This window comes from Zingiber officinale, chromosome 9A, assembly GCF_018446385.1.
Source record: "Zingiber officinale cultivar Zhangliang chromosome 9A, Zo_v1.1, whole genome shotgun sequence".
NCBI classification, from domain to species: Eukaryota; Viridiplantae; Streptophyta; class Magnoliopsida; order Zingiberales; family Zingiberaceae; genus Zingiber; species Zingiber officinale.
In genome coordinates, this window is record NC_056002.1 from 84,215,308 (window position 1) to 84,226,832 (window position 11,525).

Consider the following 11,525-nt stretch of genomic DNA (forward strand, 5'->3'; position numbering starts at 1 on the left):
AATTCAATAACCTTCCAATTCTAAACTGAACTCCCAATTATCACTTAGTTAATCCATTTAGTACTAAATTGAACTCAAATTTAATACAAGATCCGAATTAAACTAAGCTTAGTCATCCTACTAAACTAGTCGGATAAATTTGTTACCTCTTAGCTGATCTCCAAATCAATTAATAAGTGGAAAAGATTATTCAATTAACTCATCTACTATTAATCCATTTCATCAATTCCTTAATATCATAATTAACCATGTAATAAATTCATATCTTAATTAACCACCCAATTAACTAACCAATTAAACCAATTAGCTAATCACTTGCTAATTAATCGAAACATGACAACCTCTGGTGCTCAACATATCCTACATTAATAAAAGCATACCTTTAATTTAATTAGTATTTCTGTTACCGTGGATTTCAATGGCGAGGGCAACGCAAGCACGGGCATGGCCTTGAACTCCTTGAAACTAATGGGTTTGTCGCCGTCGAGGTTGGACCATTCAGCGACGCTGGTCACCGGAGGCACAGCAACGCTCCATGGAGGTGGAGCACAGCGGCAGCGGGGCTACTTCGACGCGAGCACGCGAGGACTACAGGACCTCTGATCACGGTGGCTGGTAGCACGTGGCAACGATGGTGGCGGTGGGATGGCAGCAACCGCTCGCTAACCGGATGGTGTCGCGGTCCTGCGGACACGAATGTCGCGGTCCTGCGGACACGAATGTCGCACGGGCTCGGCGGTCGCGAGGACGCGACGGTCGCGCGGAGGCAGCGATCGCGAGGAGGTGGCAGTCGTGTGGAGGCAGCGATCGCACGACTCGACGGTTGCGAGGTCGCGGTGGTCGTGCAGGGGCCGCGATCGCGAGGAGGCGGCTAGGGCACGGTAGTGGCGAGCGACGACGACTGGTGGCGCAGCTCGATGAAGAGGAAGATGGAGTGCTCAGCCGCCGGCTACCAGCTCCCTCATGGCGTTGGCGTCGAGGAGGAAAAAGGGATCAGCGATGAGAAGAGGGGAGAAAGGGTAGAGTTCGGCGGTGCGGCTCGGGATAGGTTAGGGCACGAGGAAGTTTTTAAAGAAGAGGGAAAAGAAAATATTTAAGGAAATTAAACATTTCCTCGTTTAAATCAGGTAACATAAACAGACTTTCCTTGGCCCAATAATTGATCCCCTTAACCTGCATCATACGAGCTCCAATTAATTCCAAGAAAATTTCTATAAATTCCTAAAAATTCCAATAGGATTATTTGCTCATTAACCTTATTATTTATTTATTATTTGAGTGTCGTATTTTACATTCTCCCCCACTAATAAAATTTGGTCCCCAAATTTCCTACTCAACTTAGGAATCCTCATCTAGAGGTAACTAAGCAGCATACCTATATACTACTCTATCATAGTATCATGAATAAATCCCCAACCGTAAAGGATGACACTGTGGGTATGAGCTCACCCTACTTCCGCTACTCCCACACTGCTACCTAGCCAGTCGTGAGTAAAATACTTACATCTGAAATCCATAATGCACACTATCAATAGATCCCCTATCATCTATAGTGTGGCAAGGGACAACCCCCGGTGCTAAACATATGGTTCAAAGGAGCTATTCAGGAAATAGAGTACCCTTCTAACAGAATACAGTAACCAAATTTAAATTCTTTATTGGTAGAACTTCTAATCATAACCTTCATCACAAAAGATAGATTTTGTTGGAGCATGCTTTAGATAAATATAAAATCCTTAAGCTACTATACGCATAGACATAAGATCCAAGTTTGGAACAGCTTAAACATAAATAAATTCCCTCTCAAATAACTTTGCTACTGTGCTAAGATTAAGGTAAAATTATTCTTTGTTGGATCCCTAGGTAGCCCTTTTTGCCTTTATATATTAGAGCCCCTAATTACATATTTACACATAACTCCATTGCATTTCCCAACAGAACCTAGGAGTAAGTTCATCTCCCTCAAGATAATCTATTGTGGGCTACAAATTTGTATTCGTTGAGAAATGTTCATCCACTAGAACTTTCAATTGCCTAAAAGACTTAATGAGAGGCCTCAAAGGAAATTTAGACTTTACACAAAATAAATTATAGGGTCAATTGCTAAGTGTTAAGTAGACCACAAATTTTCTAACCGAAGTTGAAAACTCCTAGCAATACTTTTCATCCTTTAAAGGCCATAAAAGTCTGTTTCTTAATTCCAAGTTTCAATCAATAGAGCATTTACAGATTTACTTACCAGAGACATCTCTGCTCCTATAAGTCATCTTCTATGACTTTTATCCAATGTTATCACCCTTTTTCTAGCATCGACTACAAGACTTGAGGAATTTAATACCTAGTTATACTTGATCTCCTAGCAGTTCGGTCAAGTATTGCCAAATTGGAACATTCGGGAAAGCAACAAGTCACACAAGATAAATCTCAACATTCAATATATGTGGATCAATGATCCACCTAACTACAATCTACATGCTCCAGCTATAATATAGTAAATTAGATTCCCAGTCTCAACCCAATTCCAGCATCATGTTCAACAAATAAATGTTGTAATTCTAGATGCAAGGTCTAATAGTAAACTAACTACAAAGAATTTGAAAGACATAATAACACAAGAGATATACCTTACTTCATATAGCTCGGAGATATCCTGCCACTGTCCAGTCCCCAAACTCGAAAAGTCACATCGAGAAACCAAATCACGAAAAACCCAGACAGATCGCAAAATCTAAAACGTGAAAATACGCTTCGCAACCTGGCTTTGATACCACTAAATTGTCACGCCCCAGAGAAATCTCTGTTCGAAGAAATTTCGACAGCATCTCCCCTGTACGAGTGACAATCTGAAACATTACTACATACAAAATATACCTCAGCCACACTCGGCTGGAATATACAAAATATAAACAACATGACACACAATTTAATATACTCAGCCTACCCGGCTGGACATAAATGAATAAAAACAACCACACAGTTAACAACAGTCCACACAGCTGGAAACACGCACAGCGGAAGACATAAAATAATACGAACGTAAAACCAACAACGACACTAACAAAAATACCTGTCATCACAGACTTGACCCAAAATTCACATCGACTTATTGAAAAATAAAATACACAAAATCAATATACCACCCCAAACGATAACAAAAGCAAAACGAAAACTATCCTCGAGTGTGATGTAGGACCCAGGACTGGCAGCCGACACCTCTCCAAGCATCCATGACTCATCTATCTGTTACCTGGCGAAAGAAAACCATTCCGTGGGATGGTGAGTATTGGAACTCAGTGGGTAAGGGAAGAGATAGTGCATGAACATGTAAGTAGAGAGTGTCAACAGTAAACAGTCTCATAAGAGAAATAACAGATACTACAATAGAACCAAAATAAATGCTCATACCTGAAACCATATCCTAGGCTAGGTAAAACAGGTCAAAACTGATACTAACCTGCTAAAGCAAGGTATATACCACATTCTAATGAATAAACCAGTATCTAAACATCTACCATGAGAATATATCTCAACATAAGTAAACATATCAGCATACGTGAACAACAGAAATAAATAAGCAATAACAGCATATATAGACAGCAGCAGCCAAAGCAAATATAATAACAGCGTATGCACGGATGGTCACTCCCACCCACCTCTCCGCACCAAGACCCCTGTATGGTCGAGAGGCCGGGTCAGTGATAGACTGTACAGCACTCCAGCTACCAATCACACGAGTGGCCGAGGGGACAGTTGCATAGTAGCTAACTAGCTACATCTGCGACGGGGTCCCTGCTGCTCGTACTCCACCTACCACTCACACGACAGGACAAGCGGCATCAACTCCAGCTACCACTCTCTCGAGTGGTCGAGGATACGGCATGCATGCAATGACATGATGCGAACAATGCAACAGTCATCATACCAATATAAGCATAAACAGGTATGCTACATGAAGCCAGCATGCTCAATATAGTACATAAATAAACAACAGTCAAAGCATACAAACATGGTATCTAGTATCTGCTACTGATCATAGACAACAACAAGAGACTGTATAGATATGGAACGAATTTCTCAAAGATTGCGTGGAAGTATCAAGCGTAGGAAAGTAAGAGTGGAGTCAAGGTAAACAGTCCTTATCCAAAATAATTCATGCATCAAGTTCAAAGAACTACAGAATCAAGGTAAGAAGTACTCGCCTTAATACGTAGATCATGTCAAACCAATCCCATGTCGAGACACTCGCCTTGAATCACCGTCCTGCGATCACATAATATATTTAACTAATTACATGTATAGCAAATAGCTAAATAAAATCTCAAACCAATTAAGGAAACCCTAACCCAACACGATCACTAGGCAATTTTAATTAATGATTAACTTTAAGTATCTCCTCTATGAAACCTTAACCTTCCCAATCAAGAAATCTTAACTAACTTCACAACCACATTGGATTAGATAAATCTAAACATTCCACCGTTAAATTGGATTTAAATCCCAGCATTCCACAATCCACCATATCTGTCATAGAAATATAAAGCCAACATAAGTTAACAAAGCTCAATGACTAGCCCATCCAAAACCAAACAATCCTTATCAAATCACAATCCACAATCTGTTAACCAAATTAATATATGAAAGATGGATTCAATTCAATAACCTTCCAATTCTAAACTGAACTCCCAATTATCACTTAGTTAATCCATTTAGTACTAAATTGAACTCAAATTTAATACAAGATCCGAATTAAACTAAGCTTAGTCATCCTACTAAACTAGTCGGATAAATTTGTTACCTCTTAGCTGATCTCCAAATCAATTAATCAGTGGAACAGATTATTCAATTAACTCATCTACTATTAATCCATTTCATCAATTCCTTAATATCATAATTAACCATGTAATAAATTCGTATCTTAATTAACCACCCAATTAACTAACCAATTAAACCAATTAGCTAATCACTTGCTAATTAATCGAAACATGACAACCTCTAGTTCTCAACAGATCCTACATTAATAAAAGCATACATTTAATTTAACTAGTATTTCTGTTACCGTGGATTTCAATGGCGAGGGCAACGCAAGCACGGGCATGGCCTTGAACTCCTTGAAACTAATGGGTTTGTCGCCGTCGCGGTTGGACCATTCAGCGACGCTGGGCACAGCAACGCTCCATGGAGGTGGAGCACAACGGCAGCGGGGCTACTTCGACGCGAGCACGCGAGGACTACAGGACATCTGATCACGGTGGCTGGCAGCGCGTGGCAACGATGGTGGCAGTGGGATGGCAGCAACCGCTCGCTAACCGGATGGTGTCGTGGTCCTGCGGACACGAATGTCGCACGGGCTCGGCGGTCGCGAGGACGCGACGGTCGCGCGGAGGAAGCGATCGCGAGGAGGTGGCGGTCGTGCGGAGGCGGCGATCGCACGACTCGAAGGTTGCGAGGTCGCGGTGGTCGCGCAGGGGCAGCGATCGCGAGGAGGCGGCTAGGGCACGGTAGTGGCGAGCGACGGCGACTGGTGGCGCAGCTCGATGAAGAGGAAGATGGAGTGCTCAGCCGCCGGCTACCAGCTCCCTCATGGCGTAGGCGTCGAGGAGGAAAAAGGGATCAGCGATGAGAAGAGGGGAGAAAGGGAAGAGTTCGGCGATGCGGCTCGGGATAGGTTAGGGCACGAGAAAGTTTTTAAAGAAGAGGGAAAAGAAAAGATTTAAGGAAATTAAATATTTCCTCGTTTAAATCGGGTAACATAAACAGACTTTCCCTGGCACAATAATTGATCCCCTTAACCTGCATCATACGAGCTCCAATTAATTCCAAGAAAATTTCTATAAATTCCTAAAAATTCCAATAGGATTATTTGCTCATTAACCTTATTATTTATTTATTATTTGAGTGTTGTATTTTACACCTTTATAGTCCACCCAGTTACGGGTGACGTTTGACGAAGCCAAAGTATGTAACTCCTTATGTAGGGAACCATGGTGACTTCAGGTCCAAGGACTAATAGTCATACTATAGCCATATGAGAAAGTATGTGACACTCATATAATGATCCATGATACTTTCTCATAGCGGGTCATTCAGTATACACACTATGTGAAAAATGACTTTTTACTTCGTTGATTACCTGAAGTAAAAGACCTGTTTTTACCGAAGGAGACGCGCGTGAAGTAAAAAGATTCATTTTACTTCGGATAAACTCTGAAGTCGTAGGCCCAGAAAAACTAAGTCATATTGGGTGTCGGGTTCAGACATATTACGAAGTAAAAAGTGCATTTAACTTCGTCGATTTTTAAAAACACTGAAGTAATTAATCCTTTTCGACTTCATCGTTTGTATTTGTTATGAAGTAATATACCTACTTTAACTTCGGTTAAAAATGAAGTAATGGATTACTTTTACTTCGACATATATCGTTAATTCCTGAAGTAATTATCGATTAAATTACATTTAGCTTCATTTTGAATCGAAGTAATAGATAGATACTACTTCAGAATTTTCGGTAATAACCGAAGTAGTTGATACTATTTTACAACAACAAATTGTATTGCTTTGAAGTTATAAGTAGATTTTATACAAAACAAATCTGCCTAAATATGGTCAAAATAAGCCATAAAAAACTAAAAAAGGGAGCAACCATCACCTCATATTATCGTAAATAAAAATATCAGTACATACAAGTCAGACACCCAAGAACGAGTACACAAATTCACTCCATTCAATTCTCACTTCATCGTATTGTGTCTGCGTATAGTACTGGTTCTTCACACAACCTGCAAACTGCAATTTAGAAAGAACCATCATGTTATGTTTTGTAGCTGAAAACTTTAAATCAAAACACAATAGGTTGACAAAAAAATCATGAATTAAATTAACAAAAGCATGGTAAGACAAATAAATATGTATTTTTATATGCACTCTTGTAGTAACATTTTGTTCGAATTATAACATGTGGGTCACAAAAGCCTAAATAAATATAACATGTGGGAAAGTACGTATGTTAGCCCCAAATCAGTTACTAATTTCCCCCAGCTACTAATAGAACTATGCATAACACAGTTTTGTATAAAACCATAAACAGGGTGTCATCTAAGGGCGAGGAAAAAAAAAGAAGGAAAGAAGTCATATCAAAGCATGAGAAGAAAGCAATAGCAGGGTGTGAATGATTTGATTCAGTGTGCAACACTATATCGATTTGATTCAGTATGTAAATTCCTGTTCAAAATGGAAGAAATTCACACACCTTCGTCTCCAACTGTAGATCCTCACATTCAACAATCTCTTTCATGTACCGCATGACACAATATCCACATTCAACACAACCTTGTTGTTTTAGATTACCCTAATGAATCAAAGTTAATACAAAGTGAAAAATCAAATATACAAGAACCAGGAATGCATGTTTTCAATAAGACATACCGTCAACTGTTTGAAAGTTGGTCGTTTTGGATTACCCCTCATACAAAGGTACATCCTCACTCCACTACATTGTAAAAATAAAACTTATTTTATTTCATATTTGGTAATCAATCTATTCACAATCTACATAATCTAAAACATACTTGCACACTGTAGTTTTCCAAGCGTCATCTCGGTTCCTATTACCCATTGAGTCCAACAAATAAATTGTATCTTTGTCCTCGTTTATAACGGTCAAGATCCAGTGGTACCTGCACGATTGTCAATATATAGCTAAGCTACTATGTATTAGGAATTGAGCAGGGATTAAAAATATACCCAGTGTTGTATTGGATAAGGCATATGCTGTCTCCGTTTGATGCTTCCAATTGATTAGCAATGTGTTGTGAAGAGGTACTGTCATCTTGAGCGGTTGGTATTTTTTTTGGATCCACAAATGACACATACTCAGCCCTGTTTGTTTCCTTCAAGTACTTGTACAAGTAACTGCATTCAAGTAATTAAAAACATGGTCACTTAAGACATGAACTCATGCAAAGAGAAGAATTGTATATAAGACATAACTTACCCCATGTAAACCAAAAGGTATATAGGAAAATAAATGATGAGAAAAAAGTATATAAAGTCTGCAGTGACAATATAATAAAAGAAGATGTGATTAAGCTGACACTGATAAACTGGTCAGAAGGCTTACCAGCAAGCTCAAATGCATGAATATATATTTTTTTATTATACAGGTTAGTTAGTTAATCACCAGACAAGAATTGTGTATACATTTTGCAATCAATCTCAAATTCTTTGACTTTGATCATAGATGAATAATTTACAAAGTCACAATAAATAATTCAGTCTTTGAAGCTCTTTGTATGGTCAATTGAAAATTTTGAAATATAAATATGTTTGGAGGTATACACACACTTTTTAAGAGTAATAAACTTTGTGCATGATAATATCCTTAGTCAAAGATGAAAAATATTTATTTGATAAAACTCAAAAAGACATGATTTGCATCTCCTAAGCTGTGATAAAACAAACCGAAGTTTACATAACTCACCTTCTTCTTTATCTTACCACCAGTAAGGCGCTTTACTTCTTCTTGCTTAGATGTTGAAGCACTACCTACCTATTCAAGAAATTTGGAATTTTAAACAAAGAAAGAGAGAAACAAGGGCCGATGAGGGACATCTAAAGTGACACTGATAACTAAACCCTAGATATGCAATAATTGGAATTAGAAGAATTGATGGTGCTAAAAGAAATACATAGGAAATTATTCAAAATAGTATCCTATTTACAATTACTAATTGTAAGCATGCACCACAGGAATTCTTTCCGACCTAGGTCACAAAATTAAACTACTCCAATATTAGATTATTTATTTTGTTTCTAAAGTCGATTTATAGATTAACATTTCAAAGAAAGCCCCATCATTGATTAAATTTCAATGAAAAGGTAGATCAGAATACTGAGAGCTCACTTCATGAAGATGGATAAAGAAATGAATAAGAAAAAAAAACAAAAAGTAAGCATCATGAATAACATGAAGGAGCCCGCCGGCATCTCCCCTTGCGTTAGTGGAACCCAAAATCGCCACCAACTTCATCTACTAGGCGGCTTTGTCACATCTATGTTTTCCAAAATTAACCTAGATTTATCACATGATTGGAAAGATAGAGATACAAGAAGGAGGTGGTGAAGACAAAGAGGAAGGTACCTTTCAGGATCAGGAACGGAGAGGACTGAAACGAAGGGAAAGGAAGAGGAGGTCCAACAACTCAATTTCGGAAGAGGAGCATCGGAAGCCCTAACCCAAGAAAATGAAAGGAAGTGGGGGGAACGAAGGTCTATAGAAAAAGTCAGAGTCTCTTTGTAAAAATAAAAGTTAACTCTTGTACTATTACTTCGGAGTAAACACTAAAAATGTATTCACGACGTTACTACTTCGGTATTTAACAAATTTCCGAAGTAATAGCTTATTTCAGTTTAAAGCGAAGCCCGTGTTTTTAAATCTGCGAAGTCTATATTTGTATATACTTCGACGGTTTTTGCAGCGAAGTTGCTTATACACTTTTACTTCGTATATTTAAATTGCCGAAGTAAATTGTGGCGAAGTAAAAAGTCATTTTTCACATAGTGACATTCTCCAATGCATACCCATGTGTCAACTTGATATCTCCATATCCATGACTTGTGAGATCAAGTCATCGAGTTGACCTACATGCTAGTCTCGTCGCATTAACATTGTCCCTGAATGTTAATACTTGACTAGGAATGATTAAGAGTAGTGTTCTCTATACCATCTCACTATCGATTCAACCAATCAATTGATATAGATATGAACCTTCTACTCAAGGACACTATTATACTTAGTTATTTGACACCAATACAAGTAAGTATAACAACCAAAACAAATGCCTTTATATACATAAGAATATGATACAATGATTCCATACAACAATCATCATATGATTGGCTCTAGGGCTCTAACTAACAATCTCCCACTAGCACTAGTGTCAATCAGTGTAGGCTCTAAATCCCAATGACCTAGTGTGACCATCATGCTTTCTTTGTGCCAAAGCCTTGGTCAAGGGATCTGCGACATTAGCTTCTGTGGGCACTCTGCAAATCTTCACATCTCCTCTATCGATGATCTCTCGAATGAGATGGAAGCGCCGTAGTATGTGTTTGGTCCGCTGGTGTGAGCGAAGTTCCTTAGCCTGCACAATTGCTCCATGGTTGTCACAATAGAGCTCAATAGGATCTACTATGCTAGGAACCACCCCAAGCTCAGTAATGAACTTGCAGATCCAAGCTGCCTCCTTTGCTGCTTCTGATGCAGCAATATACTCGGCCTCTGTTGTAGAATCATCGACTGTGTCTTGTTTGGAACTCTTCCAGCTCACATCACTACCTTTTATGCAAAACACGAACCCAGACTACAATCGATAATCATCCTGGTCAGTTTCGAAGCTAGCATCACTATAACCCTTTACAGCTAGCTCATCATCGCCTACATATATCAAGAAATATTCTTCATGTAACGACCACCCTTCTTACTACTTCTACTCTCTAAGGATGACCGTTACTTAACTACTAACTCTACTTAACCGGTATGATTAAAAATCACATGGAAACCCTACCGAAAAATTTAGGCAGAGTCTCCCCTGTTCCGGTGACCTTACTCAACAATACATGCAATATATACTCAGCCACAAACGGCTGGAACACATATCAATCAACCACGCAGTATAATAAATATCAATCACACAAATATCTACTTACTAAACTAAACTCATCCTACATGCAATCCAAACAGGAAAATCTCAAATGACATGAACTTAAAATACAACTCGAATGTTTATTAATTACTAAAATGCGGAAACTAAAATTAAAACTTCTTTCCTAGTCCCAAGGTTTCCATAGTCCTGGCATCACACATCCTTCGAACACCTCCTTGTCGCCTTCCTTTCTATATCTTTTCCTTTCCTGTATCTGCAGTAAGAGGAAGTGTAGTCTATAAGCAAAATGCTTAGTAAGCGCTATCTAACTCACAAAAACTCGATATGCATGTGAATTTTCTGAAATAAAAACATGGTAAAATTGAATGCTAACATGTAAAGCTAAACATGTAAAACTACTCATGCTCTTCTAATAGCAAAGAACAGTAATCTAATCTAAATAACATGCTAGCATAAAAGGGAAGTAAACTTGCTGATTCTAAAACAAAGTGAAACTTGATTCATTTGTTCTAACTTATTCTTTAACACTTTATGTTTATATAAAAACTCGTTTTACTTATTCAAAAACTTATACTTATAATACTTCAAAATAATAATCATCTTCTTCTTGGGCCCGGCAACTGTGCTTTTACTTTTGTAACGACCCGACCCATTCGGCGGCCCATTTGGCGGCCCATTTGGCGACCCTATGGTCGTCGACCGTCGACCGTCGGCCGAGCCGTTACTACTAGGTTATCTAAACCTAGGGACGACTATGGGAGCCCAGCCCAAGGACAACAGTGCCACTGATAAAAGTAAAATACTTGTTATCTTTTAATACTTCTATATAATGCCTCGGCATTTTCTTTAGCACCTTGTGTGCCA

The 11,525-nt window shown here is 38.7% G+C and overlaps 1 protein-coding gene across 1 annotated transcript; it reads right to left on the bottom strand.

Moving 5' to 3' along the window:
* Window positions 1–6,684: 6,684 nt before the first annotated feature.
* On the bottom strand, window positions 6,685–7,995 carry LOC122019303. Its single transcript, XM_042576785.1, has 6 exons — window positions 7,991–7,995; window positions 7,741–7,908; window positions 7,566–7,673; window positions 7,423–7,486; window positions 7,247–7,345; window positions 6,685–6,783 (listed from the first exon to the last, which is right to left on the bottom strand). Exons 1-6 carry the CDS (start codon window positions 7,993–7,995, stop codon window positions 6,685–6,687), a joined length of 543 nt encoding a protein of 180 aa, XP_042432719.1.
* Window positions 7,996–11,525: the final 3,530 nt, after the last annotated feature.

Coding starts and splice junctions, on each gene's coding strand:
- LOC122019303 (XM_042576785.1), bottom strand. Junction 7,346..7,422: donor CAACTTTCAAACAGTTGACG/GTATGTCTTATT, acceptor TTGATTCATTAG/GGTAATCTAAAACAACAAGG. Junction 6,784..7,246: donor ATCTACAGTTGGAGACGAAG/GTGTGTGAATTT, acceptor TCTAAATTGCAG/TTTGCAGGTTGTGTGAAGAA.